Source organism: Echiichthys vipera (genome assembly GCF_963691815.1).
Source record: "Echiichthys vipera genome assembly, chromosome: 11".
NCBI lineage: Eukaryota > Metazoa > Chordata > Actinopteri > Perciformes > Trachinidae > Echiichthys > Echiichthys vipera.
In genome coordinates, this window is record NC_139836.1 from 31,483,139 (window position 1) to 31,501,959 (window position 18,821).

Sequence of the window (18,821 nt, forward strand, 5' to 3'; positions counted from 1 at the left end):
GTATTTACATTTAGAGGGGGAATGTCTCCACAGACACACAGATGTGAATACTCATCAAAGAGGCAACAAGTGCTTTCATTGGTGGGTCATATGATCAATCACCATTGTTTGAACTCACTCTTTGATAGATAGGAACTTAAAAGACGATTAACAAGAGGAACATCTTACAGATTATGTGTTTAAAGCTTTCTTTAATAACATGTGTCCTGTAGGTGTTTTTTATGAGCCTGTTGGATGAAGGTAAAACATTTAAAAAAAAAAAAGACAATTTACAACCTCTCAATGTGTTTATTCGAGATTATACAGTGTTGGCCTTTTTGACATTTATACAAAACAAACAGAACAAGACAGCAGCTGTCTCCATACTGGCTCCCATGTTGGTTATCCGGTCCTGTCGTGGGTTACTCTCCCCGGATGGAGACAAGTGTGTGTGTGAGACGTGGTTAGCATTCTGTGTTGGGTCTCTCCAGCCCCACAGTCAAAAACAGACCCACAGTAGGTTTGAAATGGCTCTGGTCCAGGACTGCCTCCTTGACCACATCATGTCAGGATCACTGTGAAGCTGCTTTACTAGTCATCACTATAAGAATGGTGAAAACCCTTCTTGATTGATGACAACATAAATAAAAAGAACACTTTAGACAAAATAACACTGTTAACCACTGTCCACGTTGGTTAAGTTCACTCTGTATTATTCATGTGGAGGTCAATGTGCCAGTCATGGTTTAAACTGTTGGAACATGTCTTCTGCGCTCCTGGTTTTGTCTAGTTTCACTCCGTTTCCATCTTCAATCTGACATTGTCTGCATTCTTAACTAATTTCAAAGGGGGAGGGAATCAGATTTGCCCTAACCAATTACAAGAGACTTCAGGGCCAAGTTTACTCCCTTTTGGTTCAGCGCTATGCTAACTTGAATGGGGATGAAATAATTGAACAGTGTAGCTCTTCTAGGCTTTCCACAACAAAAGCCTTTATGGCAGTGATGCAGTAGGCTAACCCCTAAGCACAAGTTTAACTAACTTTGTTGTGATTGGCCAGTGAGTGCTTTATATGTAAATACACAGCTTCACAATAGTGAAGCTGAATTCCTCCTGCCAATGATGCTGATTGGCTAGTCGGCAATCCTCCACCAGCACACATTGGCACGACTGTTCTTTCAGTTGATAAAGCGCACTTCGATGTCATGACGCCAGAAGAAGTGGACAGATTCTAAGGTCTGGACCCTGACAATGGCTCTGGAGGAGCTTTGTCACGTCTGAGAAAATAACCCTGATGATGTCATTGGTTAGTTCCGCTTGGAGAATAGAAATAGAACGTGAAGTTTGAAAGGCGGGGTTATTAACCAGACACAAAGAATATTAGAATATAAAAGAAATGCAATACCGAATCACTTGAATATCCCTTTGATGTAAACTGTGTCTCTTATACATATTTGAACTTTGTTGTCTGGCCAGCTCATACTACAGTACCAAGAAGTAGGGATGGGAATCAAGAACCACTAACAACATTGGAATTGGAAAGAGTCATATGCCTCCGAGCTAATCTTTATTGATGCTGGTGTGTTTTTCTTATAGTTCATTGCAAAAAAATGTCAATGTCGTGTCTACGCTGTTGAAAATTTGCAACAAGAAGGAGTAATGGTGGAGAGGAAGAAACGGTCCAAAGTGTGCCATTACAATAACATCAGCTCCATGCAGGCAGGATTAGCAGAATTTTCCTTTGACTAAGAAAATCTAAATAAAAAAGAAAGCTGTAGTGATATTCTCTCATTTCATCTACACTGTGTTCACACAGACAATAAAACAGTTGTGTTTTTTCACACAGTAAACGATTTAGGAATCATTAAAGGAATTGATAAAGAATAGGACCAACAAGCAGAATCAATACCAGAATCGGTATCAATAAATTCTTATTAATGCCCATCCATACCCATGAGTCTCAGCAGCTGTTGCATGGACAAAGCCTCCAGCCATAAGCTAACTGTTTTACCTCAACACTGGATGCCCAATAAAACCCACTCATAAATAAATGATATATTACATTATACTGTTCAGAGATGAAGAGAAACCTGATGTTCATGTTTTGCTCCAGAGGTATGAAAACATTAAAAGTCACATTGCTCAAATAACTTAAAATACAGTCGTACAACTAGGGCTGTACTCAATAGTTTGAAGTTTCATAATGTTGACATTCATATTTTGCATGTGTATTCTTTCCTTTTACAGATTGCATTTGTGCACAGTGTCAGTTTATGTTTTGCAACACTGATACTGTACAGTATTATACTATTTGTAGATTCCAGTAGTGGCTGTGTATGATTGATTCAGGCTCATGTGATCCAAACATTTCCAATAACTCCAATAAAGAGAAAATCGAGGATTTCGTTTAAGGTTTTTTTTCTTCAGGATGATGACGTCATAAAATATGGATGACAGATATTCAAACCTTCAAACGTAAACCTCAATAGAGACTTTGAATGTACAAAGGGACATTCTGTGCAGCCCTGCATACAGCACAACCTTTGAGCAGCAGTTTGTTGTTTGGTTCCCTCCATTTGTTAAACATGGCTGGTTTATTTTTTTTAAAACTACAGTATATAGTATATGTAAAATTTAGAGCTAGCATTGAAGGAAACCTTACATCCTCCTCCAGACACATTTTTGTTTAACATGTTTTTTTTACATGGAGAGTAAGGGGCTGGAAGCACATCTACTCTTTTCTCGAAACAGGATGGTTTGAGACGGCTTCGTACAGAAGGTAGCGGTGCAGTGGAGCCCCTGTGGCGGATAGCCGTCTCACAGAGCCTTGAGGGCCCATGGCAGAGCACCACAGGTGGAGGACGGAGCTCCAGAGGCAGGCGCAAGCTTAGAGCTCTGCAAACTGTAACTATAGTTTTGTCGTCCTGAATCCGGACAAAATTGCTTGCTCAGACACAAGTGACTATAGTCAATGTCAGACATTTTAGAGGACACAAACAGAATAAAAACAATTAAAAATAAAGGTAGACTTTTGACTTTAGTGAATAATAATGAAGCTGCTCACTGACAGGATGTTAGAGTGGGGCCTGGACCACACTTGGGTTTTAGTCAGGTACCAAATCTAAACACATGATATTTAAATTGACCTGTCATCACATGGACTAAATCCATTTTAAAATGTCCCTACAGTGAACAGACAGGAAAACTGTGAGTATAAAACTGAACACAGCAACCCATCTGCTGTGATGTTAGATTTGTGTGTGGAAGAGAGAAATCTGGACCAACATGTTGACCATCTGTCTGTCGGGCTGCTTCAGGCTTATGGACACTTTGTTTCCAACCTGCCCCTCAAACCCAAGATATACAGCTGCTTTTGAAAAGGATTTACAATCATTCTTGTGGTGAGATGAGACGTGTGTGTCTGTGCATATTTGTCCTGTATCCAGTCACACACTCCACATCCACACGGTTTCTCTCCTCACATTAAGGCTGTCTGACCGGTTCTTTATGCCCTAAACCCGCTGGTCACCCAGTCCTCTGGATCCACAGCTAACCGGTGTATTCAGTGGCAGCCACCCCCGTCCAACACACAGTGACTGAGGCTGCCCAGTGCTCACACAAGGTAGGCATAGAATGAGTAGTTGGAGGGAGAGTTCACTGGAATCGTTCTCTGACAGTGATCACGTTGTACTGTCTTTTTTTTCCAGGGCACAGAAGCACCAGTAACTTCAGCTAAAACATTGTAGCTCTTTGAGTGTGTGCTGCTGTTGATTCCAGATCGGGTAGTCCATTTTAAACCAGAGCCAAGTGTCCTCAAGTCATCCTCAGACTCCAGTCCGGGCTTTTCTATGTTGTGTCTGTTTGTGAGTGTGTGTATGTGTGTGTAAGCTTATTGCCTCAACTCCAGCTTGTGCCCTGGAGTTCTTGGCGGAGCCAGGACGGCAGTGGTTGGCCCAACCGATTCAGTAGATGCAGCAGCTCCATGTTGTGCTCCCGATAGTACTCTGCCAGAAAGGCATGCGACTGCGCACGCACACACACACACACACACACACACACACACACACACACACACACACACACACACACACACACACACACACACACACACACACACACACACACACACACGCACACACACACACACACACCTTAACGAGTTGCTCATGTTTAATTTTTAAACAGGCTTAGTCATTTCCTAAAATTGTGTTGTTGTAGTGTTTAAGTGTAGTTTTACTGTATAAAGTTATAATAAAACAAATTGATCCATTACATGTTGTATTTTGTACAAGGTGATGAACAAGTGAAATGTAGCTGTACCTCAGGACCCATCTCTGGGTACTTCCTGCCTTTACTCTTCCCCAGACATTTGGGTCGACCTCCTTCCACTCGCTGACACCAGAAACCTTTACTGTCATCGTACCTGTAGCGCAGACACACAGTGTGTTCATGTAACAACCTTCACATATCTCTGTTAAGTTGTTTTTAGCCTTTAAACTACATGTTGAACGGTTCCTTTAAGGATACAGATTTGCTAGATTAAAAGTGTGTATAGGTGTGGTCGTATATTTTTTTGTGTGTGCGTGAGTGTGTTACAAACGTTAGAGCCTGAGTGTAGTTGAAGATGGGAGTGACACTGAGGAATTTCTGGATTCCCTCCATCACGAGTGCCGGGTTGGACCGCAGCAGGGCCCCATCCACAATGTGCAACTACAACACACAGTGGCATTGTGGCAGATGATATTAGGGTGACACAAGGAACTACAGCTGCTTCCATGCAACTACAAAAGCTGAGAAGGACCCTCTCATTTCTCATTGCTTCCACTTCTGGAGAAGAATGTTTGGCCCAAACTAGTCCTCCTCAGTCAAATAAAGAAATATGGTGTATATAATAGGATTCAACCGATATATTTTTTTCCAGGGCTGATACCAATTAATAGTTATCAAGGAGGTCGATAACCTATGACTGATATACATTTGCAATAAAATGAAACGTGAATTGTGAATTCTTAGACCTGCTTTGAGTCCATTTAAGTTAATAATATATCCTTAACTGGCATAGCAACAAAACCCCCCAGGTTCCTCAGCTTTCCTCTCAATATTCTGTCATATCTAAAGTGTAGAGTCTATAAGTGGACTGCAGTGAGCAACAGAGCCCAGTACATGTTGGAGACATCAGAGCAATGAAAGTTATCCATGTACAGTACGTTATTTGATTTGATGGCGAGCTGTCCCCCGAAAATAAGTTTTCTTTTCATTAGCATGCATTCCGTTCATCTTGTCTAATTTGACACATTATGTCAAACTATCTGGAAACCAGCTGTTGACTGTGACAATTAAGTAGACCGGATCAGTGCTGCAGTGTGCGTTACCTGGTTGGGCTGGTAGTGCTGCAGCCAGCGCTCCAGGTGAGGAGCGTAGGACCCGGGATTAAGGCAGCGTCTCTGAAGGGCCAGCAGGTCCCTGGGGGCAGAGGGCCCTGCTGTCACCACTGCATGGAAAGTGTTGTTGAGGGCTGCAGGGTCCTGGTGGGCCCTCTGGTGCTGTGGAGACACACACACACACACACACACACACACACACACACACACACACACACACACACACACACACACACACACACACACACACACACACACACACACACACACACACACACACACACACACACACACACACACACACACACCCACACACCCACACCCACACACACACACACACACTTAATTTATACAGTGTGAAACGCCTATTGATGTGTGTGTGTCATGCACATCAGTAACCTGAAAATGGCCGGATTATCGAAGTTCCCTACGTATACATGAGAGCGAGTTGAATGGGAAAATGACAGGAGTAACTCAATCTCAGGGACAGTAGGAGACGCTCCGTCAACATACAGTTGGTTGAAATACGGCTTTATTTCCCCAATTCAAAAAAACTTTATTTGTCCCCGGGGGGCAGTGTTCATCTTTGTCAAAATCACAAGTGGGGGGAAAACGGCCGACTTTTGGATACAATTATGGCAGAAACTGGTCTTCTTGGTAGTGATGTTACTTGCCATGGCGAAATCATCCCTAGGTTTTAAGGAAACGCTCCATTGTTTTTAGGCGCCGTTGCTTCCTGGTTTATTCTATTTCCAGTTTAAAAGCCAGTGCCGCGGATTGGGTAGGGGGAGTTCTAACCCCGGCACATGCAGAGACGAGAAACTCGATAATAATCCACATAAAGCGTTTACATGCAAGAGAACGTTTGGGTTGTGCTACAACCCTGGTTGAGAACAAGAGTTCGTACTATTGCCATATTTCTGATCCCAGATCAGCCACTGAATATTTACGTGTTAGCCCTAGGGGTGTCCCGACTAAAAATTTTCATAGTCGAATCTGATTGGTCACGTCTTGCCTAAAGTAGACTAATCGTCAAATCCGTTTTTTTGTTTTTTGCTCATGAGTCCAGTGTCAGGCAGAGGGTTACTGAGAGATGTGATTTCTGATAGGGGCATCTTATTTGACAATAGCTGAGGGTATATTTAGAACTGTAGTTTCACTTTCACGGCGCTGTGTCAGACTTTTTTGGATTGAGCGCAAATATTCAAAGTAAATGATGCTGCTGATTAAAGAGTAGCAGAATGTTGTATTTCTGGCGCCCAGATAGATTTAAAGCCCAGCCAAGATGCACTCCGACGGTGCCAGATCCTGGATAGTGCAACTTAGTCTACGAGGGAGAGGGTTACATTAAGGAGATAGATCAAAAGCAAGTTAGTTTCCCATTTTTAACAACAATTTTTATTAATAGGCTTATATTTATACCCAAAGAGGCTATTTATCATGGTTTCTTGGGAGAAACCAAGCATCTATATGTCAAATCAGACATGCAGCACCCCCAGAGCCAGAATGTAATAATCCATTGTTTCATGGACATTTTGCGACGATTCGACTATGAGATTGGCAGTTGAATCAGGCTTCTCAGAGCGAATCGTCGACTATTCAGGGTCACCCCTAGTAAGCCCTTTCCAACCAACCAGGTGTCTCCACCTGGCTTTAGGCAGCGCTGTGGAACCGCCCCCGCGATCTGCATCGCTACGCGGTAGAAAACATGCTCCAAAGGCCATTAGACACCCACTCAGCTTTCTGACGGGTGTCAACAAGGCTTGTTTGTACGAACGGGAGGAGAGAACGGTAGTACACAAAACTTGTAACTTTTGTTTTGAAATGCAAACCTCAGGTATTTCCTGTGTCTCTCGACTATTAAAATGTGGAAATTGGCGTCTTTTAAATCTGAGGTGAACCAAGCTCCCGGTCGTATTGATTGGAATAGGCGGCGGTGCGTCAGGGAGTTTCTGTAATGTTGCGTTTACTGGTCTCAAGTCTAATATTGGGCGCAGAGCCCTGCTGTCTTTCTTGGGAACCAGGAAATAACTGGAAAAAAAACAGTTTGCTTCCTTCTCTGTCACGGACCGAATTGCCTTTTCTGTAGCAAAGACAGAATCTCCTGGTGTAGAATGAAAGTTGTCTGCCCTGACAAAGTCGTTTGTGTGATACCAGCGAACCCCGTTGGTGGCCGACGAAACTGCAGTGCATAACCTTTTTTCCCAGGGAGTGCGCTAACCATTTCACTGTGCACGTGCCCTTTCAATGGCTGACACATGCCAGGAGTTGTGGCTGTAAATTGTGTGTGTGTGTGTGTGTGGGGGGGCTTGTCACCTGCAAGGACAGCTGTGTGACAGGAATCTGATGAGAGAACCGATCTTTACAAATATGTACAAGTAGTTATCTGTATAATATTGTTGTTGTGGTGGTGCTTGTTGCCGTGGTCCTACATGACGCTTACTGCTGCTATTATCACTGTTACTCATATATACTATCACTAGTTTAATAAAATATAAAATTTGTAGCTGTATCGTAGCTGCTATTGCCACTACTCATCATTGATCATGTTTGCCACCATAATTATTATCATTTTCATATTCTGTCACCTTAGCTGTGCTTGTTTCTACTATTCTGTTGTATTAACTGCCTTAACATATACGTTATATTCACATTACTATAAATATTATAGTTACTGTTAGGCTTTGCTTGCATCTCTGGAAGTGTGTCTGTCTGTCTCTCTCTGTCCATCTGTGTGTCTTTTCTCTCTTTCTCTCTCCTTTTCTTCCTCCCCAACCGGTCAAGACAGATGGCCGTCCTCCACAGAGCTGGGTCTGTCTGACGTTCCTGCCTGTTATAGGGAAGGTTTTCGTTGCCACTGTACTCTACAGAGGAATTGTTGGGTCTATGTAAATCATAAATAAGTCATTGAGTGTGGTCTTTACCTACTCTGTAAAGTGTCCTGAGATAACTTTTGTTATGATTCGACACTATAAATAAAATTGAATTGAATTGAATTGAATTAAATATTTTGTTTGTAAAGCTAGAGTTTGAAACAAAAACAATTCCCCCCTAGGATTATTAAATTATTTCTGATTCTGATTCTGACCTGACCTGACCTTATCTCTGGCTTCAGGTCCGGGCTCCCGTTTTGATAAAAAAGCCCTGCTTCAGAAGCTTCAAGTTCATGATTGATTGATGAAGAAAAGTCCTGGCCCATGAGGCTTCAGGCTCATTTCTGTGTAAATCTCTCTGATGGTTGCTTGTGAAACTGGGCAGGAGATGCACTGTGTTACTGTGGGAGACGCAGACCGGGCTACATTCAGCTTCGGGTTGTTGTGGGGGAGAAACAGGGGAGAGGGAGTGTGTGTGAGTGCTTTGTGACAAATTGCGTAACTTTCGCTAGCACTGAACTGTCTGACACAAGCCCTTTCTTTATGGTAATCAGAGGTTGAGTGGACAGTCCGATACCATAATCCCCCATCCTGAAATCAGGTCCTCAGCTTTCTGCCATGTTGTATTCACCACCTGAAGGAGAGGCTTCGGCGGGTTTAGGTACTGCGTCCCGGGACTGAGACGCTGCATAGCGGCCTCTCTGAGAGGAGGAATTTCGGCAGGAGGAGCTGGAGCTATCCCCGGGTTTTCTGCTGCGGGGAGCGGGCTCTCCTGGGCATGAGGCTCTGAATGGCCACCTTCTCCTTCTCTTGCCGCTCGAATTTGTGGGTCACCGACTCGACAACCGGGCCGAAAAGACCTGAAGTTGTGACTGGAGCATCCAAGAGGCGGACCTTCTCCTTCTCGGAGATATGGGTGAGGATCAGCCACAGGTGTCTGTGCGTGACTCCGGAGAAACCAATTACACGGCCAGCATTTTGAGCTGCCGCTTTCGCCATGTTGAGGCAGAGGTCAATCGCCTTGCGCAGCTCCACATAGTCTTCCGGAGTTGCATCTCCTTCTAGGCAGCAGGTGCGCCTGATAAACCTGCAGCAGGCAGATGTTGTTGAGCAGCATTGCAGGTTGACCCTTGGACTTGTTACTTTTTACCGCCAGGTTCTCCGTCACACTGCACGTCTTCTACGGCAGCTGGGGCTTAGCTGCTGTTAGGGAAGGACACAGGTAAGCCGCCACGGGATCCTACAGGGGTGGCATGGACAAATAGCCCAGCTCCGGCTCTGTGTCAAGGGATGAGAACGGGGCGAACTGCTGGACGGGGATATTGTTTTATGGGGTGAGGCCCAGGAAAACTTTACCTCCTTCGTCAGATCATCCAGCACGGGAAGAGGGCGGTGTAGTAAGCACTGGAAAGAACAGAAGTGGAAGCGGGCTTCTTGAGCAGCTCCTCCGGCGCCTCTCCCGCATCTTCGCCAACTTCATCCTCGTCTGCCTTTGACGACCACTGGGACGTATCGAAGTACCGCAGCTCTGCGTGCTGTGCGTACCGCATCTCCTGGTCGTCCTAGCAGTGCTGCAGAGAACGACCTGGTGAGCTGTGGCACGGAGCCGGCTTGGCGGGCAGAGGCATGAGGTCGCCATTGTGGTCGATGTCCGCACGACCGCCTGTAGGCTGGGCAGCAGTACAGTGCAGGATCGTGGTTATCCTAACAGTTTAGCCCAACGTTGCAGTGCGGTCACATGAAGCCCCAAGCAGTTAACGCAAAAGTTCGGGAACGGAAAGGGCCGTTTCAGCGTGTTTCCAACCCAACTGAACACAGCGTGTGTGTCCATCTCCTGCTGTCATGTAGGAGCCACATGCACACTGTTTGAAATCCTTCGTTTTTTTAATATCTGTGGGAGAGTGCGAACTGAGGTATTGGCAACAAGCTAGTAGCGGCACTAGCTAGCTCTTGCCTGTCAGCAGCAGCAGCAGCTGAATAAGCAAAAAGGACTGGCGTGGCTGTGGAGCATGTTTTATACTGCATAGCGACGCAGATCGGGGGGGGGGGGTTACCACAGCGCCGCCTGACGCGAAGGTTGGAAAGGGCTAACACGTAAATATTCAGTGGCTGATCTGGGGTCATCAATATGGCAATAGTACGAACTTGAGTTCGAACTTAAGTAAAACTCGGTTACTAAAGGAGTTATCTAGGTATGCTAACATGGGTATGAGAACTCCAATTTTACCCGGTGTATGGTGTTTACATGGTGTTTGAGAAACCTAAGTATGCTCTTAACACGATTGTAATCAGGTTTTTAAACTGCATGTAAATACAGTGACTCTGTGATGGTTCTCACCTGGTACCAGGAGTAAGCCCTGTCAGACGGGTTGATGAGCACTGCCAGGATTTTGGCTCTGGGAAGCAGGGCTGCAGCTCTCTTAGGTACAATCTCTGTGTCAAAGTAGTTGGCACTCTTTTCAAACATGAAATCTGTGCTGACATTGGAAGGGAATGGAAAGAAGTCCATGTACCTGATGGTCACAAAGAAAATAAGTTAGCTAATGCCTTAAAAAGTATTCATATCCCAATATTATTGTTTTATTGTGTCACCTTCTGAATTACAGAATAAACAGAAAACAGATCTCCACAAACTAGAGCTGCATGAGAAAAATATCTAATTGCATTTATTTTGACTGATGCAATTGTGATATGATTCAAGATATTGGAAGAATGATCATTTTTACATCATTATCCTCACTTTAATAATTTAAAAAAATGTAAACGAGTATCATGCGATTTTCGCAAGGATCTGTCCCGAAGTTTACTTTCTTAAGTCTTTAGAATATGATTTGGTTAGTTTGGACATCAAAATACTCAATACAATACTTGCCAGCTAATGTTACAGGTCATATGAGAAGACCATTAATGTTTACGCAGTCAAGAGCACAAGCCTCTAGTTCATGAGTACACTTCCTTCTGTTCAGTAATACAGTTGGTGGGTGAAGAAAAAAGTTCCTGCATGAAACTACTCAACAGGTCTGTGGATTATCTTGAGTAACCGGGTCATGATTATTGGAAATAATGGTTGTTGGCTCTTTGAGCACCACAAGCCACAGGCTTTGTGAGCAACAGCAGTGACACAGATTCTGGATTGGGTTTAGGTCCTGGACTCAATGTCCTGGTCAATCCAGGCCTTTATCACTGTTGTTTTGAAAATTTGACTTTATGCTTGAGGTTTTTTTTTTTTCAGGTTTAATTAATTTAGTCTTAAATTGCAATCGCATGTAGCTTCCTGGCGATAATACTGCATGAGACTACAAGGAGATATCCCTCCACTGCGAGTCAGCATGTTAGCACAAATATTGTACTAAAGGCTGGGACACACCAACCCAACTTTAAAGGGTGACAGTTGTGTTGCCTGACGGTTGTGTCGTTTGTGTCTCACCCAAATAGTTACACTTGAACACACCACGAAGACTACATTCAATGGCCAACTAGCACACATGTTCTGCACCTGTGTGAGAGGAAATAACTCCCGATATTGAAAGAAGTAATGATATTTACCACGACTGAATGAAGAATAACACAAATGAAGCTAAGGATCAACTGGGAGGGCTGTGAACTGTCTGAGAAGGCTGGAAAAAGGAAACCAATGCGGAAGTTCCTTAAGCCTGTATACTAGCCAGTGGCCGCTAGGGGGCGATACATGGGTTGCAGAAGACATCCGGTTGAATTCAAGTCAATTTTTTCAAATTCGGCCCCAGTTTGAGTCAAATAGACGATTAAGCATGGGATGCATTGGGGCTGTGGCTTACTTGTGACTGACAGGTCTCGGAGATCTTGACGCTACATCAGCCGTGATGTTGTTCTTCGGTGGCGCAGTTTTCAGTTTAACCGGTAACAAATGTTACATATTAATTTAAGCCTTATCTCTGGCTAACCAAACTTACTATGTCAGCTAATATCACGTTAAAATGGATGCGCAATCTTCATCAAGCTAGCGCTAATGTAACCTGATATTAGCCTCATCATTTATGTGCTAATAGCTGCTTGTTGTCGGTAACTCTTGTATAGTTTTGCTAATTCTCTGTGAATATACGCTGTTAGTAAGTAAGTAAGTTATTTCTGTGAATCTGTCACATCTATATGATGTATTCAAGTGCTTAAAAAAATGTATATAAATTTTGAATAAATAAACATAAGCAAGTTCCGTTTAATAGCAGATGCATATTCAATTCAATTCAATTCAATTTTATTTATAGTGCCAAATCATAACAACAGTTATCTCAGGACACTTTACAAACTAGGTAAAGACCACACTCTATGACTTATTTATGATAAACATAGACCCAACAATTCCCCCGTAGAGTACGGTGGCAACGAAAACCTTCCCTATTACAGGCAGGACCGTCAGACAGACCCAGCTCTGTGGAGGACGGCCATCTGTCTTGACCGGTTGGGAAGGAAGAAAAGGAGAGAGAAAAGACACACAGATGGACAGAGAGAGACAAAGACAGACACAAAGACAGACACACTTCCAGTAACTATAATAATATCTATAGTAATGTGAATATGACTTATATGTTATAGCAGTTAATACAGCAGAATAGTAGAAACAAGCACAGCTAAGATTATAAATTATAATAGTAGCAGGAAGCGTCATGCAGGACCATGGCAGCAGGCACCACCACGATCAGCAGAGACCTGCGAGACGACAAATGAAACAACTCTGGGGAAGAAGTACAATTAGTAACATGCATTGATGAGACATGAATGATACAGACAGAGAGGAGAGAAGCTCAGAGTATCTGGAAAAGTATTATCCCAGCTTTTATTTCCTTAATGCACATTTGAAGTTTATCTAACTGATGGGTTTCATCTGGTTTGATCGACAAATATAATTGTGTATCATCAGCATAACAATGAAAGTTTATGGAGTGCTTCCTTATAATATTTCCTAAGGGAAGCATATATAAGGTGAATAGAATCGGTCCAAGGACAGAACCCTGTGAGACTCTGTGGCTAACTTTAGTGTGAATGGAGGATTTGTCATTAACATGTACAAACTGAGATCTATCTGATAAATATGACTTAAACCAGCTCAGTACGGTTCCTTTAATGCCAATTAGATGCTCCAGTCTCTGTAGCAGGATGTGATGGTCAATAGTGTCGACCGCAGCACTAAGATCTAGTAAGACAAGTACAGAGACAAGTCCTTTGTCTGAAGCTATTAAAAGGTAGTTAGTAATTTTTACCAGTGCTGTCTCAGTGCTATGATTCATTCTAAATCATGACTAAAAGTCCTCAAATAACTCATTATTATGTAAAAAGTTGCACAGCTGATTGGCGACTAATATCTCGAGGATCTTAGAGAGAAAAGGAAGGTTAGATATAGGTCTATAGTTGGCTAGTACCTCTGGATCAGAACTGGGCTTTTTAAGAAGAGGTTTAATTACAGCTACTTTAAAAGACTGTGGTACATAACCTGCTGATAAAGACATGTTAACCATATCTAATACAGGAGTGCTAACTATAGGTAACACTTCTTTAAGTAACCTAGTTGGGATTGAGTCTAGGAGACAAGTAGAGGGCTTTGATGCTGAAATAGTACATGTTCATTTGTTAAGGTCAACTGTAGAAAAGCAATCCAAGAACATATCAGGCTGTACAGTTGGTTCCTGGGTTTGAAGAAAAATCTGTGCCAAGCGAGTTGATATTGTCTCTAATAGTTATAATTTTGTCATTAAAGAAGGTCATGAAGTCGTTACTACTGAGGGTTAAAGGAATGCATGGCTCAATAGAGCTGTTGCTCTCTGTCAGCCTGGCTACCGTGCTGAAAAGAAATCTTGGATTGTTCTTGTTCTCCTCTATTAAAGATAAGTAATAGGCTGCTCTGGCATTACGGAGGGCCTTCCTATATGTTTTTAGACTTTCATGCCAAGCTAAGCAAGATTCCTCCAATTTAGTAGAGCGCCATATACTTTCTAATTTTCGCGATACTTGTTTTAATTCACAGGTTTGTGAGTTATACCACGGAGCTAACTTCCTCTGTTTCAGCATCCTTCTGTGCATTGCACACTCTGAGGAGGATCAGTTCTTCTTAGACAAGAAGGTAGACAGTTGCATTATGATGCACTGATCACACAGTAAATGTATCAATACTTAGTGGTGAATGTAAAAACTAACATCTGGTAACGTTTGAGGTATCTATTTATTTTATATGGTATAATAATTTATGTATTTTATTTTGTTTGTCTTTTTGCTACATCTGTAAAGGGTCTCCACACAGAGAAAAGTGAGTGACAGTGCCAACAGAAGGAAGAGCTCATCTGTGGAGGGGCATATTTGGTGTCATCCATCTGGTTGTAGAGAAGACTGCATGGACAACATTTTTAGTTCTCAAATGTGGGGTGATGATGAATGGATGGATTTATACGTCTTTCCACAACACAGGGTTGCACGACCAAATGAAAATTTTATTCACTTTATGCTACACAAGAGAAAACATTTTTATTCTAAAGGAGGATCATCACCAAATCACTTATGCTCACCACGCTCTGTTAATGTTGTGAGCTCTTTAAATCACCCACTGCAGTTGTTGCAATTTATTTATTATTCTCTGTCGTTAATGCGCACAATGCTTTTATTCATATCTACAGTTATTGTAATTGAAAAATGTAATACATGATCCTAGTTTTCTGTTTTTCCGCTGTGTATTAACATGAACTACAGAATACTCTTGCTTGGTTATTAATAACAGCTAACATACTGTATAAAGAGCCTTCTAACGGATTACAAGTTGTGTCAAAAACTTTTATCTTGTCTGATTACAATATTGTACATGGTGCTAATGTTAAAATTCATACCAGATCTGCACCATAAAAAACATCAACAAACCTTTGGCAAGACCTTCATAAGAACTTTTATTGCACATTAAAATCTGAATGCATTTCAACAATTATATTATCCATGTAAACCCTGTAAAGATAATACGTGAATGTGTACAGAAGAATGTAATAAATAATAATTAATTCAGTGCAAAATTTACATTCAGGTGTATTTACTGTATGTAATAATGCATACAGTAAATAAAAAAATATGCAGTATGTCAGCTCCCTCAATGCCAAGGCTGTTCCCCTGTTCTCTGTAGCTCTGTCAGCCCATCACCAGACATAGTCTCCTATAATCCACACACTGGCTGGATGGACAGAAAAAAATTCTAATGTTGAGAAATGGATCATATGGTAGGCTGTAGAGGAAAAGCCTTTGTTGTAAAAAATAAAATTAAACACCTACTGTACTATTTTACATTGAATAGAAATGTAATTTCTACTCACAATATTACTCACTTATTACTCACATAGAGCGGGTTTACATGCCATGGTGACTGTCACGCTGTTTTTACTCCTGAAACAAAATATTAACATCAATGGCTTATTAATTAAATATTTTTAATGTCATTAACAATATTAATAATGCAGTTGAAAGGACTTGTAAAAAGTGTACAAACGTTAATTCTTAACACACATAATGCTGAGCTGTACTCAGAAAGTATTCTGTGGTGTAAACTAGTTAATTTAGCTCATCCATCTGCTGATATCCTGAGTCTTGAACAAACAGCACGTCATTATCATACAGAAGGTAATATTATAATAATGTAATATAATGCCATTATCGTTCCATTATTCACGTTATCCCGTCAAGCAACGACAGTGACAGCTTACACAGTGTAACTTCAGCTTCAATAACAACACAAGGTCAATGGTTATTTTTCATGTTTACCAAACGTAGTACTACTACAGTAATGAGGGTTGAGTTAGCTGTACAGCTTACCTCCAATTATCCAAGCTAATGTTGTTAGCAGCAGCAGCGGCTCAGATACGTATGGTTGCCGAAAGAAGTGGGCATGCACATGGACCGCTTGTGGGGTCCAACCCAGGATCCAATCGATGCACTCTTCGTCCCCCCAAGCTCCTCCCTTTCCTGTCTACGGTTGCACAACTTAAGGATGGCAGCACCCCATCCACATAGAAATTTTTTTTTGGCAGCGTCCGAGTAGGTTTCTTTTTGGAGGTTCGCAAACCTATGAGTGACATCACCGTAGCTCTGTTCATTCATTACACAGTCTATGGTCTTGTCAAAAGATAATAGGATATTGGGATGAAATATGGCCTATAAAACCATTTGTATCATATTTGCTACGCTAGTTTCTGAGAGCTCCATTTTATCAACATTATCAATACTTTCCTTAAAAATGTGTTGTATACGACTTGATACCTGTACTCTGCCCCCTAGTGGATTATCATTCCAATGCAGTCATTGGAGGGGCTTTTTTTGACCTTTTCAAAATGGCTGCTGTCATCAGATCAGCCACACACCTTTTTCAGGAAAACATTTACTCATTTTCAAGAACTTACGGTAGGAATAAAAAAAAATGTCTTACTCATTTTTCATGATAAATATCTTCTGCATTGAAACAATGCATAATTATTTAATAATTAATTCTTTATATTAGAGTTAAATCGTGTTAGAAATGAGTGTATCAAATTTGATACTGTAGGTATATAAGGTGATTTACCCTGAACACAATTTTATTTATTTATTATTCTAATTAATGGCTGAAATGCCATCTTAAATTACATTTTATGTGGAGAAAAATAAATATCAATCAGTCGATTTCATTGCATGTGTTGAGGAAGGCAAAGATGACAGGTGTGACGGGAGACCGTACATGTGTTTCAAACTGTTTGTCACTGATGAAAACTACAGAACAAACAAACCTGTACAGACTACAAAAAGAGGGTAGGTCAGTAAACACAACTTTCAAAGAGATAGAGCAGGTTCTAGGCATGTACTGTACATGCATATGGGATGGAGACAAAGCTCCCTACAGTTTGTAATGTGATGTCTCGAGATCAGTTTTTGAAATTGCTGACACTGCTTGACTTTCAGGACAACCTCAGTGTGTCTGATGATGCAAAGAAAGATAATTTGTGGAAGCTCAGGCCATGCAAGAACAGTTCCTCACAAATGGGGTATTAAGATGATTTCCTCTTTTGGTGGAATTGAACCTGTGGGAAATGTGAAACGCTGGGATCGCAATTCCAAAACTTACATAATGGTTCCCAGACCAGCCATTGTTGAAACATACAACAAGTTCAAAGGAGGTGCTGATCTCCTTGATATGCTGTCTGCACTTTACATGTTCAGCTTCAGATCACGAAGATGGTACATGTACATCTGGTGGCACACTGTTACAGTGGCTGTCATCAATGTGTGGAACCTCTACAGAAGGGACCAGAAAGAGCTAAAGCCCCAGATGAAACCCATGGCACTGTCAAAGTTTCAGGCTTTGGTTGGCACTTCTCTATCAAGGGCTGGAAAGGCCAAACTCAGACCACTATCTTCTCCAGAAGTGACTCCAACATCACCCCGTAAAAGGCTAGGCTGCAGTGTGCCCCTTGATGTGAGAAGGGATGGCACTGATCATTTTCCAACATGAGAAACCCGTTAGAGATGCAAGCACTGCACCGGCAATCATTTCTCACATGTGTACTGTGAGAAGTGTAAGGTGCATCTTTGCCTGAACAAGGACCGAAAATGTTTTTGTGTCTACCACAACATGAAATAAAAAGGCTATAAAAAGTTTAATGTAAACAGAAACATGAGAAAAACTACCTGAAATGTTCTATATTGTCAAAATGTTGTCGGAAAAATCTGTTTTTGTATCTAAAATTAACATAAGTTGTGAACAAAAAGTTGCCAAAACAACCCCATGTATCAAATGTGATACAAAAAATATATCATAAACAAAATGATGTGGCAAAAAAAATTGGGATTTTGTTTGAGGGTATAATAAACATTTCAGTCCCAAAAAATTAGAATTTTCTGACTATTTTTTCATGGGTCAGGCTTTATAGGGTTAAGAAAAATACCCAAATCTTGTAAGATACTTTAGTTGGGTCATTTGACACAAGATATAATACAAAAAGAGGATGAGTATCTTTTTAAAGTTCTGCTATCTGCAAGTAAGAAAGCAATAAACAAGGCTATGGTATAAAGCAGAATCACTGACTGTGGAGCAGTGGGCGAGCACTGTGGAAGAAATATTTGCAATGGAAAAAATTACACATTAACTAAGGCTACAAGAGACACAATTTCAGGAGAAATGGGATAAATGGACAGATTATAAAATACGGCAAGAGGACACAACCATCACCCCTGGACAATAAGGTCACTGCTATGAGTAGGATTGCTTTGAGAAGTGTGTAAACCCTGACAACGTAATTGTTGTATGAAAAGTTTCAATAAGTTAAAAAAAAAAAGAGACCAAGGATTAATATAAAGGACATGTGGTCAGCGGGAAATAAGAGATATGGGTCTACTTAATGTAAGATTATATAATCTATCATTTGAAATGTCTAGAATGATAAAACATTGAAATCATCATCATGAACTGAACCTCTGAAAGTCCTCTCACATGGTGTTACGACCTAATTCTTTTTCAAACCCAGTGTTGTTTTATTCTAAAGCAGCCTGGAGAGAAACTCATAAGATATATGGTATTTCTCACTTAAATCGCCTTAAGCCTCTCTATGGTACAACC

At 41.5% G+C, this 18,821-nt stretch overlaps 1 protein-coding gene across 1 annotated transcript in view; it reads right to left on the bottom strand.

Annotated features, from left to right (window-relative positions):
• Nucleotides 1-290: 290 nt before the first annotated feature.
• The window catches only part of ndst2a (N-deacetylase/N-sulfotransferase (heparan glucosaminyl) 2a), an 86,965-nt gene continuing 68,434 nt past the window's right edge, over nt 291-18,821 (bottom strand). Inside the window, exons 11-15 of the mRNA XM_083923071.1 lie at nt 10,572-10,746; nt 5,352-5,522; nt 4,580-4,689; nt 4,300-4,402; nt 291-4,002 (exon numbers count right to left, since the gene is read on the bottom strand). Of these exons, the coding sequence (XP_083779197.1) occupies nt 3,877-4,002; nt 4,300-4,402; nt 4,580-4,689; nt 5,352-5,522; nt 10,572-10,746 (685 nt within the window). The 3' untranslated portion in view covers nt 291-3,876. The remainder of the gene's footprint in view (nt 4,003-4,299; nt 4,403-4,579; nt 4,690-5,351; nt 5,523-10,571; nt 10,747-18,821) is intronic.